General features: G+C 44.2%; 1 protein-coding gene across 2 annotated transcripts in view; it reads right to left on the bottom strand.

The window, feature by feature from the left end:
• The window catches only part of PAPSS1 (3'-phosphoadenosine 5'-phosphosulfate synthase 1), a 322558-nt gene that overhangs the window by 225500 nt on the left and 78481 nt on the right, over positions 1-18577 (bottom strand). For both annotated transcript variants that reach the window (XM_086962022.1, XM_086962020.1), the window contains exon 2: positions 1497-1611. In XM_086962022.1, the coding sequence (XP_086818148.1) occupies positions 1497-1611 (115 nt within the window). The remainder of the gene's footprint in view (positions 1-1496; positions 1612-18577) is intronic.

Here is an 18577-nt window from a genome sequence, read left to right as displayed (position 1 = left end):
CCCGAGTGCGATGCAGCCAAACAATGAGCCAAAAGTAAAGCCGAAAATTCAATGAATACGACTCCTCGTTCGGTAACGAGCTGCCACTGGCAGTGGGCTGTGGCAGACAAAGCACTTGAGGCGGGCAGGAAATGATCCAGGAAACGGAGAAACAAACATGCCTTGACAGCAGATGCCAGCTCGTTCCTGCCGCTTGTAGAACCGGAGCCTCCAGCGCACCTCTGGCATGTATATATATATATATATATATATATATATATATATTTATATGATCTACTAAGATCTACTTATGCACTGGGAACGTGCTATAGAAGAATGATCGCCGTAATGGATTTCCGCAGGTCTTGGAGGAATGAAAATAATGGCATAACTCTTATCTGCATCACAGAACACCACAAATTCGGCGTTATTTGTGAAATAGTCCTGGTGTTGAACAAGTAAGGAATGTTTTGGTACAACTGAAAAAGGAGTGTACAATGTAACATAAGTATCACTCAATTTGAGTTTTGGAAAAGTTCCATATATTGCAATATCCATAGATGTCCAATACAGGCTGTTCAATTGAAATAGTTTTTTCTTGAGTCTTGTATATGTGCTCAAATCCAACTTTATTGATTCCTTTTATCAAACAAATGCCAATCAGCCCAGCCAACGCGTTTTTCCCTTAGGACTTCATCAGGGTTGGACTATTCATGAAACAATTATCCCAACGTTGTGTAACATGCTCTCCCACATCAAGTGTCTTCATCGGACAAAGTCTTAATACCAGGTGGTATAGTACCCCCTATTCCATCTTCATCGCCTGTGTCACAGCAACCAATACACAGAAATGTAGCCTGCCAGGAGTGCTTAGGATTTATATTGGTTAAAACAAAGTTACTAGATGTTGTAATTCATGGGTCTACCCCTTAGTCAAAACAAATGAGCTTAGTGTGCATTCAGTTTATAGGGATAATAGTTCTCTCCCTGTCCATCTGATCTCTCAATGCACAAAGCTGCCTATGTCTAACAGAGCATGCATAGGTCACAATGTTCACTGGAAAGGCAGAAGAGTAATAAATACACTACTTGATGAATGTGTCGTAAGAAGAATCAATATCAAATACACATTAACTGGTAGACAATGGAGAAACACAGCGGCTGAAGACAACAATTCAGAAGTTCTTCGCGTGCAAGTGAACAGACAGTTCTTGACTATTACTCTTGCCATTGTGTTTTCATTGTCACATTTGTTTTCTTTTCTGTATGATTAAAACTCGTATTAGTGGTTTGACAAGAAGAGAAATAACAAAGGACACTTGAAAGATCTCCTTGGCTCAACCAAAGTACTAAACCTCAACACTAGAACCAGTTTATTATTTACAGAAAATGATCACAATGAATGGGGAACAGAAAAGAGCCCACAATTCCTAAACGAATTAAGCAGAGTAGAAAGAAGTAGAGGATTATAGTTCAGAGCTTCTACAAGACTATAAAATAGATGTATGAAGAACTACCTGTCAGCCAGACGGTGCAGCCACGAAAGCCACTCCTTGCTCCAACCACTTGGCCTCTCTTGTTTCTGCTGACATGGTGAGCTTGGTAGGTGACATTGGTCGCCCTCTGCATCCCCTGTAGAAGAGATTGTTAAATATGTTAGCCAGGATACAATGAGCACACAATGTTGTATAAGGCTCCAATAACCTAGTACACAAAGGTAACGAGTAAAGGTAAAGTCTATTTTGTGTGAACTTAACTTTCACCTGCAGAAAATAATGAACCAGAAAGAAAGATCCGATAAGGAATATGCTTTAAAAACGGACGGTCTGAGCGTGAATCCGTTTTTTCCCCAGACCCGCGCATATACCACTGTTTACGCACAGGTCAGAATTACAAGTTGACTGTTATTTAGTGCAGTCGATGATTATCGGATGTGTTCAATACCTCAGCTTTCGTTAAATTTTGGCAGGTCAAGCCCAACTGAATTTAACTGGGTAAAGTCTTGCGGTAATTACCATATCATGCGAATTGTAGTGCGTTAAATACCAAAATCTGCATGTTATTCCCAGGAAACTAGAAATAGTTGCTAATTATTGAACGCGATAAATTACAAACCCAGTGGGATCGTTCTTTACCAGGCACGATAAATAGCACCCATAATAAGGCCCTTAGTGTTTAAAAGATATGAAAATGGAAGATCATCATATTCTTGTGCTTCCTAAGCTCAAAAACAAACGACAGACAGTGGACTGATGCATGAACTGAAAGCTAGATTGTTCTGTACAATTTAGAGTATGAAAATCAGTATTTGGTAGGGACATACCCCTTTCCCCTAAATGTTGAGGTCTACGCAATGTTGAGGTAGCAAGCATTGGCAAAGCAAATAGGTCTAGCGAGTCAAGTAAAAGCGCTCCTTCATAGACTGCAGATTTTGTGGGTGGTTGTGTGAAGGAGGCTGTGCGTGACTGCGAGAATGGGTCAACGGTTGGATGAATGAATACACAGATTGATAAATGGTTAAGTGCATGGAGGAAAGCAGGATTTACCAATGTTGCAGACTGAGTCCTCAGTATTCAGAAGCGATAATGGAATAAAAAATGCAAATAATTTCCACTACTATGCAACAGAAAGCCTTACAGTACACCAGGGGAACACTGGGCCAAGAATATGCAAAACCCCTATAAAACAATTAACACCATTAAACTGGTGAAAACATTACACCAGAAGTGGGTGCCACAGTGCCAACTGGTTTAATTATCTGTAAATGCACATGAGTTGTAATGTTATGTATTCACATTTCTTAATGTTTTCTTTTTGAAAAATGAAGAATGTATCTTTTGAATGTGTTAATGAAAAACAAAATGTCGCCTTAAAGTTGTTCTAAATGATTACAAGTGATGAAGTAAGGTACAACAACTGAATGTGTTGCACCTTAAATCTGCTAAACTAAATAAGCAGTTTTGTGAATTGGTGGCCAGGTACCCTCTCTTTTATAAACTTTATTACGTCCTACCAGGCCCCCGTAATGGACTTGACCCCTTTGGTTTGAAACCGCCTACAATATGGCGTGAACTACTACCATTATACCAGTGCAAGCAGTACAAAGGAGCAGGCACGACTGGGTCAAGAATGCCCATAGTATGTTACACATTACCACCGTTGTGCGTGCCCAGATTGGCTGCATCACTCTGTAATCCGTAGGGCATGTTCAAATTTCCATCATTGTGAATCTAGATTTGCCTCAGTACTGCGCAAAACTTAAAGCATGTTTTTATTTACGCCATCTCTCATGAATCATTGGTGCATGTTCAGATTTGATCCAGCACTCAGTAATGATCACTAAATGCTGATATGTTCTCCAAAGCTGGCATAGTGCTCAGGCATCAGCTCAGACCCTATCCTTAAGGCCATATTTACAATAGGACAGCACAGGGCATACATCAAAAAGTGGCAGCTCCGCTGCCTGCTACAAGTAAAGTGCCACTGAAATCAGTACACTCTAATATGGCAGAATGAGCGCCCACCGCTTCTTGGGGGATGCCGCGCACCACACAACTGACCGTGCGCTCATGTCGGAGCGAGGCTTCGGCCATTGTCACACTCGCCATCAGGATTGAAGACTGCTGAAGCCTGGCTGCAGTACTATGCATGCTTACGACTGCCAGCCTACGACTCAGTCATACACACAGCACCACCACTTTACCACAATAGGTTGTTGCCAATGGACCTGCCAAACACACCATTGTAAAAGTCCTGCCACACAAGGCACTGTCGCACCAAGACCACGACTGACTCTTCTGCTCAACCTCCACCATGAGTCCATCTGCCAATGTTCTCACGCACACACATGCAAACACACGCTAACACACCCCTCTCAGCGGGTGAAGCCCTGTGTAGCACGCATAGCCTCCACTATCTTCCCAGGGGAAACTGGGTCCAACATCCAGAATTGACCATCTTTCCTTGTCCGGCCTATCGGTTGCAGTCACAGACACCGGCTCCTTTGCTTTTCAGACCTGTACTTTAAACAAGCAAAACCCCACACCCCATGACTGAAATGTGGGGTGCTCCAAACTGTGAACAACAGTTGGAACAAGCAATAGCCCAGGAAGGCTGTTCCTTGGCTTCTCGAGTTTCAAAAGAACCGACAAAAACATCTAATGCTTTGTCTGCAGTACCTAAAAATGCACCCGAGAAGTAAATAACAGTGCCAAACAAGGCAGATTATCAAAAAGCACACCGAGTACAAGATACACTCACCTAATCAGTATTCAGGATTTAATCTCTGGCAAACAAGGCGGACTCGGCTTAAGGGGTCAGGTACAGCATGCCCACAGATAATAACATTCATTTTAAAAACATTTATGTTACAGCTTACATAACTGCAGAGCAGAAATGCGTTCCAGAAGTTTAGGTACTGAAAAAAGAAAAGTAGTGTCTAAGGTGTCGGGTAATTATATTGGAGTTAAAACATTATTCCATTACCCATTGGTGGGAATCTAATTGTTTTAGGATGGAGTAAATTAAGTACTTTAAAACAAAATGTACGTATGGCAAAGGTTTAGGAGATAAATGAATACAGGACCCCGTCGTGCTCTGCGAAACTACAAGTATTGTCCAGCAGAGGGAAGGAAGCTAGATTTAGCAACTGTACCGTGCGAACAGAGTCCATTTCAGAGCCAGGAATTGACCACAATCACCTGTGGAACATTAATGCCTTGCCAGAGTGAAAATCAGACATCAGTGGCAAGGTGATTCAGACATTCTCCATTCACTCATGTACCAGTGCGATAATTTAGAGCTCGAGACGTTTCTTTTCTACAAGGAAATTCAAATACAAGAGGGTTGAGATCCGAGTAAAAAAAAATGAGCAAACAGTTCTTTTCACAGCTAAGATGTGCCAAAAAGCAGAAGGGGAAAGCATTACATTTCTTTCAAAGTAGAAAACAGAAAATAAGTGAAGCGGTCAACATCTCAAACACATCTGTGTAGAAAATTAACTCTGTTCTGTCCGATGCACGTAGAATGCAACGTAAATAGAGTTGCTAGATCACACCCTACCTGCTAAATATCATAGTTTAGCCTTGGACATTTATTTAATTAATCAGTCCGTTTTGGGAGGTCTAGTCTAACTGTTCTTAAACCAATAGCGCAAACACACCTGATCGGTTTAGTAAAACGCTGAGAATTGAATATTGCCTTGTAAATAATGTGATCTGGCAATCAATGTATATTCTATATAATAATAGAATTCCACATTTGTAACGCGCAAACTGATCAACCCTAAGGGTATAAAGGCGCTGGGGGGCTGTCGGAGAGATAAAGTGAGCTATTGCCCAGAATCACATGATGCCGAGCTGCGGCTAGTGCTGGGGAGCAAACCGCGAGCCCCGCGCTCCGGAGTCAGCCTCTCCGGACGCTGCGCCATACCTCTACGAGAGAGATGGTATCCCCGTGCCTAACAAAAATTAATGGCTCCATGTGTAACGAAACTGGCGCTCATCTAAAGCGCTCTGATACTGGATATTCTCTGGTGTAGTTTGCGCTATATAATACTCAAAAAAACAATGCAACTGCAGTGCTGCATATGTAAAGGCAAGATCAAAACGGTCAATGATGGCAAGCAGAGTGCAGTGTAATGTTTCCTACAGGTGATCATTCCAAAGATGCAATGATTATGTGGGCATAGAGAATACATCATTACATCTCCATCCAGATCCCCCCTATACCTAAAGAAGACATTTAAGTTGATAGTCCTCTAAAAATTCTAGTAAAAGCGTTGCCACTCTACCCTATACCTTTAATCACCGGCCCAATGTTTTCCACCAGTGAACTCCATTTTTTTAGGTCTCGGTCAAGCGAAAGCAGCGCATGCGCTACTCTGCCATGCAGAGGCTTTTTGGAATCGATACGATTCCAGCGTGCACGCATGGAAACAAACGAGACAAAAGATGTGCACGTGGGGATTGGATGCTTTACTGGCAGCATGATAGCATGATGCACTGGGGACTTCTTTTTCGCCGCCAGTAAAGGCAGTCCCCGGGTGCACATCTTCTGTCCGTCCCATGACTGGCTGCGCTTGTTATCTCACTGTTGATGTTTCTTTTTATCTATGCCTTCCCTTTTTCCATATTTTCAGCAACTTGCAATTGGACTAGTTCGCTAGAGTTACTGGCGATGCACTAAGACTCATGGGCAGGTAAAGCTGGGTTTGTGATATATGTGTGTGTAACAACAACAACATTAGTCAAAACTATTTGATTAGTTACACGCATAGTAAGCAACGGTCTGGGCAGAATGCAATTATAAAAGTAGAACCCAAAGTTAGAGGCGCGATTTACAATCATTAGCCTGCTACATATAACCAAGCTGGCTACGAGAGACTAAACTGCTCAGATGTGAAGGGGTTATGCAGACAGTTAACATAACTTGGTTTTCCAGGATAATTACTGGGAGTCAATGGTTGCAAACGTATTGGCCAGAACAGATTACCCTCTCCATTCCCCTCTCTCACCATCTTAACAATGCCCCTCTGCAGAGGAGCAACAGGGGCTGCAGGGAGTGGTGCTGCTGCTGAAGATGCCATCATTTTTCAGACAGGTGGTGGGTTAGAGGTTCACGTGCACTGGCAGCTGTCAGGGATTGGGCCGAGAGATGCGCGTACTTATACCCAGGCAAAGAAAGAGGGGCCAGTGTAACACATGCTAGTTATCGCCTCACGCGCTTCTACACACTCAACACACAAGGGGGCGCACGTACTCAGCAGACCAGAAAGCAGCGGCAGCTGGACACTAATCTCGTTGATTTCCAAGCCTCGTTCACAAGTCTAGTTCTTCTTCTGCCACCGATGGGGACAACGGACTGTTATGACACGTTTCTTGTTTCTGTACGAAGGACTAATAGAACTTGTTTCCTGATCACAATGAAATCACAATGAAGCGTGTAGAAATAGAAAGCAGCAAAGGCACACTTTTCTACATGTTTCATATGTGAGATGCGTACCCACGAGAAAGGATTCCAGGTGGCAGTATTTTAATATAGAACTTGAGTTGCCCTAGTAATCTGTCCCAACATATTTTATACCCTTTGTTATTTAGGCAGGTGATCCCCACTTATTTTTTCCAACCAAAAAATTTATAAAATAGCACCTAATAAAATAACACCACAACTCACTAACAAGCATCACAAATGCAAAATATGTAAATGTAAATGTATGTTTATACTGTTCACTGTCAGAAGCTAGCTCTGCCGAGAGTTACACAAAAACGGATGTTGTTTAAATGCAATAGTAGATACCCAACAATTTGAACAGGAAAGTTATGAAAAAAATAAAACAAACAAGAAACAATAGTAAGATATGTGAATTTAGTCAAATTCTCCCCAGTTTACTCTTGTGCGTGTGCTTATCATGTACCCCACAAACTTAAATCTGTCCATCCTTGTTGTACACTTCACCAGGTCTGGAACAGACTTTTTGATCTTGCATGCAACACTCCTCTTTGTTTATATTTTATATTAAATAATAGCCTAGATGAACTCTGTCATTGTAAACAAATTCTACTATTCCCTTTCTTTTTACAATATTATGCAATTTGACTACCGTCCGAATTTACATAAACTGTTTTTCCCAGTTGAAGAAATTACATTTAATCCCAAAACACGTTTTGGAATGGCTGTTTTCTAGAAGCAATATCATGGATTCCATTTCGGAAATAAACTATCTGCAAGAAGAGATCATTTGAAACAACTTTGCCTTGGATTTCGTTCTTTAAATGTTAGATAATGGTTTGGGAAATTACTGTTAATGTCCACACATTTTAGCAAGCACCGGTCAGTGTCTCTACCCATTTGTTGGTTCTGGCATGCAAGGGGTTGGTGAAACACCAAGAAGAGATGGGTTTTCAGTTTTTCCTGAACTGAAGGAATGTTGGGGAAGTTCTAAAGTCCACACATATATAATTCCAGATCCTGAGTGCATAGACTGAGATTGCCTGCCTTCTGGTTTTTCTTACACTCATTTTGATTTCGGTCTGGGGATGGCCTGACTTGTGGATTGCACGGTTAATTATTTCTTTGCCAGGTAAATTGACAATTTGTTTCAGATTGCCTTGCCAGTGATGCAGCTGCTTCTGCAGATGATTCGGGCTAAACAAGGAACCATTATAGTTCCTTCAGAGAGGAGATCACGTGGTCAAAGTTCTTCAGACGCCTGATGAGACGTGCTGCTCTGTGTTGGATTCCATTCAGGGGTGTCAATGTGGTTTCTGAGAGTCCTTATGCTGGCCGCTGGCTCCATGTAGATGGGAGAGGACAAAGACTTGCATATTATTTCTGACAGGCAGATTATGAAGCAAATGTGTGCCATTTTCTTGCATTAAACTGTCCTGCAGTACAGCATATTTCACATGTATTATGTTGGTGTATCAATAGAAAGTCCTTGAGGACCTGGGACTTTACATTTAGAAGAATCAAAAATATATTGCATCTTTTTTGGAGTATGTTTAAATAACTGCAGCATTTATATATGTTATGTGGACATACATTTTTATTAAACAAAAAAAAATCCAAATTCAGAATGTATAAACTTATTTTTCCTTGTACTGTTTGCAGCAGAAGACCTAGACCTTGAACACTTGAATATAATGCATACACAAGTCCTTCCCCAGTTCATTAAATGGGGATATTACACTATCTAGCAACATTCTTATCTCTGGAAAGGATTGATTAAGGCAGTACACAGCTGAAGGTGACTGTCGGAATCGCTCTATGGAGGGGCACGCAGTGGTTACAGGGCCCAACTGTGGTTGTTGAGGCCTTTTACTTCAGATATCCCGAAACCCAACCTATGGTTCCTGCTCAACTAGGCCAAGTACCACTTCTGCATTTGCCTCAGCAATAGCTGTGGTCGAGCTGTCACGGCTCCCTCAGAGGCAGGGAAGGATGTACATACAGGTCAGTGAATAGGACTCATACCTCAAAGTACAAACAATAAATCAATATCCAGCCAAATACTTACTTTTATAAGCAACGTTTTTTTTACTTCTAACTCTAGTAGTAGTCATGGAAATCCCTGTCCCACTCTCCTTTGTGTAGCATGTTTAGGGTTATTCCATATTCACTGGAGGCCGCATCAGGGAATGCAAACGATTAGGCCTTACTCAAGAGTTCCCTTTTGACTCTTCAGGATTGAAGTCAAACGTGTCTAAGGTTCAGCAGCACCTCCAGCAGTGAATCCTCACCAGGGGCCCCAAAGGCCTTACCCGCTCCTGCAGCACGGATGACTTCAGCATTAAAGCAGGTACTCCCAGCACAAGCATTCAAGAGATCAGATGCTGCTCGGAGAAGTCAGGTTGCTGCAGGACATGCAGGAGCGTCGGGCGGGCGCAGGCTCACTCTACCGAGTGGGGTGGCCACTTTCCCCAGCAATCAGGGCAGCTTCTTGCTCCTAGCAATGTGGTATGTCAAGTTTTCCCCAGCAGGGGGGATTCTGTAATTCGGCTCCCTACCGGAGTCCCGCAAGGGCATGTCGTCCTCCTTGGCCTCCTCCTGGTCCACAAGGGTCAGTCGGGGCAGATCCTTCGGTGCTGCTAGACTCCACCAGTCACAGCCTCACTCTCATCCCTGGCGATGGCTTGAAGTCTGGTGATTGTGTCCCGGCAGCTCCTCCTGGCACACGGGGTTGTCACTGTACCTTCTGGACACAACGTACACTCCTCAGGTACAATCATGCACACCAAGACGGCCCTCCTGGCATACGGGGTTGCCACTCAGGCTTTCACTAGTCCAGGCTCACTAGTGAAAGAAATTCTTCACCGGTTGCTCCCTCTGGCATACGGGGTAACCTCAAAGAGGCCCTATGGGTTAGGCACCCAACGCACAGCACTTGATACTTGGCACAGTCTACAGTGGGCCACTACTGGCATAGGGGGGGGATCACCGAAAACAGTCTAGCACACGGACTACGGCCCAATAGGTGCACAGCCGAATCCTCACACAGTGAGTCCTCAGAGTAGGGCTCCCCACTGGATTTTGCTACCTCCAACTCTCTCCTCTACATCACAGGGTACACTGGTTCCAGCCGAGCAGGCAGGAGGTCTTGGTTTCCCTGGGTGAGATCTACTCACCTAGCTGGGAGACTAGCAGGCCTTGGCCCCCAGTCCTAGTCAGAAGTCTTGCAGAGCTTCCCCTTCTCACACAGCCAGTCTGACTTGCTTGGCGGATGACACATTTTTGGAGACTCAACCTCCCTTTCTTATAATCCTTTTCCAGACACCAAATAAGATTAAAGTTGTGGGTCTTTGAAGTTTTATGTTGGGGTTCTGCTTCTTTTGAAGTGGGCACTGTTCCTTTCCATCTTCATTCGTGAAAGGATGTCGGTCATAGCAGGGACGACTTTGAAACGGATTGTCCACAACACAATTCATGGGAGTGACCAAAGTTCACACCTGGATGTCACCCACAGGGATATGAGCATCAAAAGGTTAATCTCGACCGCAACAAACCCAGGTATATACAATTCGCTTATCAGTCCCATCTCACTTACTGAGATGGGTCCAGACCCCTTCCAGGTGATCCATCACTGAATCAAAGAGCAGTCTTCCTTCCAGTGTGTCCCCAATCAGCTCACAGGAATGTATACACAAATCTGTCTTGGGAGGGTAGGGGGGGGATTTTTTCCCCTCCTTATGTCTTTACCAGGCAGGCCTGTGCTTACCAAAATGTAACCTAAGGTCCTCCATTAAACGTACCCCTGCAGGCACACTCGCTCAGTGTACTCACAGCACACTTCCAGTTTAGCATTGTTCCTCCATGCATTGTACTCTTACATGTACCCATGCAGCCAGCACACTCTGCGCGCACGGTTCCGCACTGAAGCCTTGCCATCACTAACCAGTATGTTCCTTTTACAAACACATGCACTGCCAGCACACACACTTGATGTGTATGCTGTGCAACACTTCACCCTCCACATGTTGTACTCCACACAAGCGCACACTCAAGCACATGCTTTATCCACACAAGTACTTCACAGCATTGCATCTCCCATGTATTGTACTCCTCTCAGGCCTACGTACACCCAGTACATGTACTAACCACACATGCACTGCACAGTGCTGCTTTGTCCTCCTACTGTACCGGTCCCATGCACACATACAACAACTAACGCAGAGTAATCACTTCTCTGCTACGTAGCATTCCACAAATAACTGTGATGTAGTCCAAGGGCGAGTTAAGCACACTGCAGTGAAACTTTCAAAAAGGTGATTGAACCTCTAGGCCTCACTTCAGTGATACAGGGCAGAAAAGGTCCTGTTCACTACTACTCATTACTACATGGTACGCTGCCACCACCACACTTGTGCTGCTTAACTCCTGATGAAGGTGGTAGTCTTCCACCACTATGAGGGTAGCGCTTTGGGCGCCCCTCCTGGTCCAACAAACCACAATCCATGAAACAGGCCTAGGTCATGGTTCAAACACATGATCCGTGTTCGCCCAGGATATTAAAAATGACATTTTTAAAAATCACCATTAGGGATCCAGACACAGTACAGTTAGGGACTCCTGGCAGGGATACACTTGTTTAGCATGAAGAGGACTTTTCTGCCCCAACAGTGGCCAGTTAACTTTTGTGAAGAGTCTGGTAGAGCACTGCACACCATGTGCAACAATTTTCGTAACTTTTATGCCACTTGAGCTGGAAACTGACTTTTTTCCCTCAAATCTGATACCTATACAGGAGACCGCTTTTGGCCGCCATAAGTGTGGCAGGGTATACTCAGACGTGAGTCTCTTGCTCACTTTGCCACTGGATTCAAGCAAGCCGGGATGAAGACGGCTGGAATGCCAGAAACCGGTCCTCGGAAGCTTGTTTCCGGTCCAGGGAAGACATGGCTTGGCAGTTCGGGCTGGACTGTTCCCATGAGGCACAGGGTCAGACTGATTTGCATATAGCCATGTCTGAACTGGGGTGGCAGAGTGGGCTGAAGAACGGTGATGGATTAAGCCCAGATCTTTTGACTGGGTGTGAGTGTGTTTGATTGATTCAGATGGTCCGTCCATCACCACCCCCTTTTGTACTACCTATACAGGAGACGCCAGACTATGAGGTGTGTGAAGCATATTCGTATATACATGGAAATTCGACAGCCACACAATTAAGGTTTTGTAGTGGCCAGGATTTTAAAATCCTTTTTGCCCACTCCTCGACACAGGATTCCGAATTCTAAAGCTAATACTGACAAGCACAATAAATGTTCCTCCAGCACCGAGATCAGCTTCTGGATAGGGCAAACTGTACAAATATCTGCAAAGGATTAAGAAATTGTAAAAGTAAGCGGGTAAATACAGTCATGCCAGTGTGCATATTGCACCTGCCTGCTCAGTACAGTTGTTTCTGTATGGAAGTGGTAACCTCCGTTCCCTTCCCGTCTCAGGCGAGCTATCACTCTGTTCTATGACGTTCTTTTCCAGTACCCCTGAATATGTATTAAACATTTCCCACACAATGAGTATATTTCCAAATTGTACGTCAGCTGCACAACGTGTTGTGCCAAATGAAAAAAAAGAAAGAACAAACTATAAAATCAGAGAGCTATCTCACTGCCTTTTGGTAAGTTATTTTATTTTTTTAACAAACGTGGTGATACGGAAGAAAAGACATTTCAAAAATAATCTTTTAACAGCAGCCAATTTGTTGGGGAAAATGGCAGAGGGCGATAACACACACTGATCAAATATAGTGAATTTTTGAAGGTCATGAGTTCGAAGCCCACCCAGCAAGGCAGAGGACATTTGAGAACGGGGAAAATGGTATCACTAAAGTCTGTATCATTAATGTAGCGTGTAGTGGTTAGAAATGGGAGATGTGCAGACTAATGCCCTATGTACAAGTAGTGCTGCTGCTACTGTCTGGGACAAGAAAGGCGAAAAATTGGGAATCTGCCCTAGGCAGTCGTTTGCTAGAGGCGCAATCTCTGGAGTTCTCTGGTCACATTTCACACCCTGCAGCCCCGGGGCGTGTAGTTTCTAGGCAACTAGAAAACCAAAGGTTGAGGAGGGTCAAGGGGACTATCTTTATAGACCTACCAAACTCAATACCCCTAATCAAACTACAACAAACATAAAGAGTCGGAAGGTCTGTTCAACAACGTAGCTGAGTCTATGAGGTCCTAAGAAAGTGATCCTTTTGGATTGCACTGAACCAGGCCAAATGGTCACAAGACACAGATATGTGTAAGATATCCTATCAGCCCACCCATTTGGCGGAGCCTCGTCATTTAGGACACCTAACCAGGGTGGTGAGTCTAAGCCCAGTAAATTGGCCAGACATCACACACTACTGGTCCATCATGAAAAAGTGTCCATGCCACTAAGTGGTGCTGAAAAAGTGCAGTGCAAAACAGGGAAAAAAAGAAAGAATAAGTGATCTAAAATGGCGGTCGAGGTAAAGAAAATATTTTTTTAATGAAGATATTTACCAAGACGTCAGATTAAAAAGAAGTGTATAACAGTGTGAAAAAAATCACTGTAATGCTTAGCTGTGTTATAAATTAGGCCAACATGTTTCTGCCGAAGGTGAAACTACACCGGCATTCTTCAGGGCCAGCTAAAATAAGATGTTGCTACTGCAAAGATACACTTATACATTTTAGGCAAAAGTGAAACAAAAAAAGGGGGGACAGACCAAATTGTATGTTAAAGACCTGTCCAAAATATTGGTGTGGTCATATAGACCATCCTACCATATCCTCCAGATCAGAAGTTGATAGAGGAAGTGCTCCTAGAGATTGGGAACAAAAAAGACAAAAATGTTGTCCAGTCTATAATCATAATAGACTATTCACGAAATCAGAACCAACAAATAGACTCAGCTAGGCAAGTCCCAAATAGGACAGCCGCATGTTATACAGGTATCATATTAAAGTAACCCAACAGTCATTACTGAACATTAATTACAAACAAGTATGAAAGGACTTACCCAACAGTATGTGGGAGTCAAGCCTCACCTCACCCGGCAACGGCTCGGAGATTGAGGCCCCGCTCTGTGCACAGAACATAAAAATATACCATGTCATCCTGAGTTGACTCAGAAGTCTGTAGTCAATGTCAGGTTGTACAACTGTGCATATGGAAAACTGAATGTATGACTGTCCTAACCGAACGCTGTCCCATGGAGGACAAGGAAAAGGACTGACTAATAGACAAAACTAGTGACTAGTGACTAGCTAGCACAGTCACCCTTGATTAAGCCCCAAAGAAATCTAGTGCCTATACTATGTTTATACGGTAAGTTGATCACTCCTACCCTCAAAGAGCCTAGGAAAAGTATGGTATGGCTCAGGGATGATACTTCCAGATAAGTGGGGCTAAGTTACAACTGACCCCTGTCCTGTATATATCTGTAGGAGTATGCAAGGTGAAGTGGGCCTGGAACTGTCTCCCTAATCATTTAAGGAAGGAGTGGAAAGAGCTCAATTGTAAGGTTATGGCTAAAATAGCGTCAACCTCGAAGGAAAATAACCTAAAAATGAGCTTTGCATGGAAAGGGGGTGACACCAGGATCAAGGAGCTTGGCAGTGTGCACCAAAGTCTAGCTACTCACCTCTCCGTCGGTACCCCTAGGCAGACACCTAAGCCGAAGGGGAGGCAACGAGGAGAGGTGAGATTCTTGTCTTTATACCCCCTGTGATTGGGTAAAAGGCAGCAGCTGTGTCCCAATCGCCGCTGCCGGTGTTAAGAAGACATGCCCTGTGCGCATGCGCGGCTAAATGGCGCTACACAACGCTGTGTTTACAATATCGGGCATGCGTGATGCGGTGCCCTCAACCAGTGTAACGAGCGCTGGTAGAGGAGCAGCGCATGCGCTGAGGAAGCCCGGGCTGGTGTAGAACGCCTCGGGATCCTCACTGATCCGCGCATGCTCAGTTGTGAAAAACCACTGATAGTTGTTCGGAAATAACAAATAAACAAATCGAAGGGCATAGCGCTCCTTTGCTACATTAAACCAACCATTCGCATCTGGCAAACGAGGGGTGCTCAGTCGGCGGCCACATGGATGGCACGGTAAATAACCGCTCACACTGAGCGTGGCAATGTATGTCAAGGTCCCTACAATGGAAGAAAGTATCCTAAGGAACAGTGAGCCAAAGAATACTGCGCCTGAGTTGGCAGTGGTATAGATGGCTACAGACCATAGTTGGTCAGTACACTCCATAGATAAAAAGACTAAAGTGTATGAGAATAGATGTAGCAGAAGGGATCCTAGGCGTGATCACAGTGAGGCACAAGGGTTCTGACATATGCCTAAATATATGAGCAGTGATCCTAGGATATACCCTCGGGTAAAATTACCAGGGATATACAGGATGGCATTGCAAGAGTCTAACCTGATGCATCTGCTACATCTATTCTCATACACTTTAGTCTTTTTATCTATGAAGTGTACTGACCAACTATGGTCTGTAGCCATCTATACCACTGCCAACTCAGGCGCAGTATTCTTTGGCTCACTGTTCCTTAGGATACTTTCTTCCATTGTAGGGACCTTGACATACATTGCCACGCTCAGTGTGAGCGGTTATTTACCGTGCCATCCATGTGGCCGCCGACTGAGCACCCCTCGTTTGCCAGATGCGAATGGTTGGTTTAATGTAGCAAAGGAGCGCTATGCCCTTCGATTTGTTTATTTGTTATTTCCGAACAACTATCAGTGGTTTTTCACAACTGAGCATGCGCGGATCAGTGAGGATCCCGAGGCGTTCTACACCAGCCCGGGCTTCCTCAGCGCATGCGCTGCTCCTCTACCAGCGCTCGTTACACTGGTTGAGGGCACCGCATCACGCATGCCCGATATTGTAAACACAGCGTTGTGTAGCGCCATTTAGCCGCGCATGCGCACAGGGCATGTCTTCTTAACACCGGCAGCGGCGATTGGGACACAGCTGCTGCCTTTTACCCAATCACAGGGGGTATAAAGACAAGAATCTCACCTCTCCTCGTTGCCTCCCCTTCGGCTTAGGTGTCTGCCTAGGGGTACCGACGGAGAGGTGAGTAGCTAGACTTTGGTGCACACTGCCAAGCTCCTTGATCCTGGTGTCACCCCCTTTCCATGCAAAGCTCATTTTTAGGTTATTTTCCTTCGAGGTTGACGCTATTTTAGCCATAACCTTACAATTGAGCTCTTTCCACTCCTTCCTTAAATGATTAGGGAGACAGTTCCAGGCCCACTTCACCTTGCATACTCCTACAGATATATACAGGACAGGGGTCAGTTGTAACTTAGCCCCACTTATCTGGAAGTATCATCCCTGAGCCATACCATACTTTTCCTAGGCTCTTTGAGGGTAGGAGTGATCAACTTACCGTATAAACATAGTATAGGCACTAGATTTCTTTGGGGCTTAATCAAGGGTGACTGTGCTAGCTAGTCACTAGTCACTAGTTTTGTCTATTAGTCAGTCCTTTTCCTTGTCCTCCATGGGACAGCGTTCGGTTAGGACAGTCATACATTCAGTTTTCCATATGCACAGTTGTACAACCTGACATTGACTACAGACTTCTGAGTCAACTCAGGATGACATGGTATATTTTTATGTTCTGTGCACAGAGCGGGGCCTCAATCTCCGAGCCGTTGCCGGGTGAGGTGAGGCTTGACTCCCACATACTGTTGGGTAAGTCCTTTCATACTTGTTTGTAATTAATGTTCAGTAATGACTGTTGGGTTACTTTAATATGATACCTGTATAACATGCGGCTGTCCTATTTGGGACTTGCCTAGCTGAGTCTATTTGTTGGTTCTGATTTCGTGAATAGTCTATTATGATTATAGACTGGACAACATTTTTGTCTTTTTTGTTCCCAATCTCTAGGAGCACTTCCTCTATCAACTTCTGATCTGGAGGATATGGTAGGATGGTCTATATGACCACACCAATATTTTGGACAGGTCTTTAACATACAATTTGGTCTGTCCCCCCTTTTTTTGTTTCACTTTTGCCTAAAATGTATAAGTGTATCTTTGCAGTAGCAACATCTTATTTTAGCTGGCCCTGAAGAATGCCGGTGTAGTTTCACCTTCGGCAGAAACATGTTGGCCTAATTTATAACACAGCTAAGCATTACAGTGATTTTTTTCACACTGTTATACACTTCTTTTTAATCTGACGTCTTGGTAAATATCTTCATTAAAAAAATATTTTCTTTACCTCGACCGCCATTTTAGATCACTTATTCTTTCTTTTTTTCCCTGTTTTGCACTGCACTTTTTCAGCACCACTTAGTGGCACGGACACTTTTTCATGATGGACCAGTAGTGTGTGATGTCTGGCCAATTTACTGGGCTTAGACTCACCACCCTGGTTAGGTGTCCTAAATGACGAGGCTCCGCCAAATGGGTGGGCTGATAGGATATCTTACACATATCTGTGTCTTGTGACCATTTGGCCTGGTTCAGTGCAATCCAAAAGGATCACTTTCTTAGGACCTCATAGACTCAGCTACGTTGTTGAACAGACCTTCCGACTCTTTATGTTTGTTGTTGTTTCTAGGCAACTGCCATTAAAAGGGCAAACGCGTCACGAGGAAGCAATCCGGCAGTGCATGGTGAGGCTAAAGAAAATGTGTGCCGTTTAACATACTTCATTACAGTGGCAGCTTCGGCAACCTCACGGCAAATTAACTTCCGCCCCCTTTGCTCCACCAGATGGTGCTCAGGCACATACTGCCTAAAAAAAACGCACCATACCTCAAGTGGGCATGAAACTAATAGGTGCCACCATGTAAACTTACAAACTGCCTACACGGGCCACTTTTTTTTTCTCTCTTTTTTTTTTCTATAATGCAGATTTATATAGCGCGAACTCGACCCGAAGGTATTGGAGCGCTTTACACGAGCACCAGTTACGTTACACAAGGCCACATTCATGCACCCCGAGACTCGAACCCTGGTTTCCAGCACCAAAGTCGGCAATCTAGAAGTCAGACAACATCCTCTCCCAACTGCTTATAACAACTGAGGGTATAAGGAGTGCTGAAATATATGAAGAGAAAAACTCATTAAAAAAAATAAAATAGAAGCGGACTACCGGACACAAAGTATTTTTACACACTGAGTCACCGCCCCCAAAAAGATAATTTAGCACAATATTTGTAATGTTGTAGGATTACCCCAAATGAGGACACAGTGATGCAATGTGCTTCTAACAGGTTCCTTTAATGTATTTAGAGCTTCGCTATGTAAGAGAGCGCCGAGCGTCTAAACATGACCTGCTCCGGTCGCTTCTGCCGTGCAATCGCCGTTCGCGCGCTTTGCATAGATCGCATGCGCAGGTGTTCCGCTCTCACTCCGGCGCACCGCGTCATCACGCGGGAGCGTCGGAAGCTAGAGCGCAACACTACATATCTCCTCTTTTCCAACAACACAATGAAAATTGTAAGTCCCAAAGTTCAATAGTCATTTACTTCAAAAAGTCTTTAAATCGAGTGGGTCGGACCACTCTCCTCCCAGCACGGGTGCGTCTTACCGGAGTGGATTCTTCCCTGGTACCTTCACGTGCGGGACTCCTCGCCTTCCTCGGTGTCCCAGCATCATTCTCGG

Source organism: Lissotriton vulgaris, chromosome 3_1, assembly GCF_964263255.1.
Source record: "Lissotriton vulgaris chromosome 3_1, aLisVul1.2, whole genome shotgun sequence".
NCBI classification, from domain to species: domain Eukaryota; kingdom Metazoa; phylum Chordata; class Amphibia; order Caudata; family Salamandridae; genus Lissotriton; species Lissotriton vulgaris.
The sequence above is the reverse complement of the archived record's forward strand: the minus strand, read 5'-3'. Positions and strand labels throughout refer to the sequence as shown.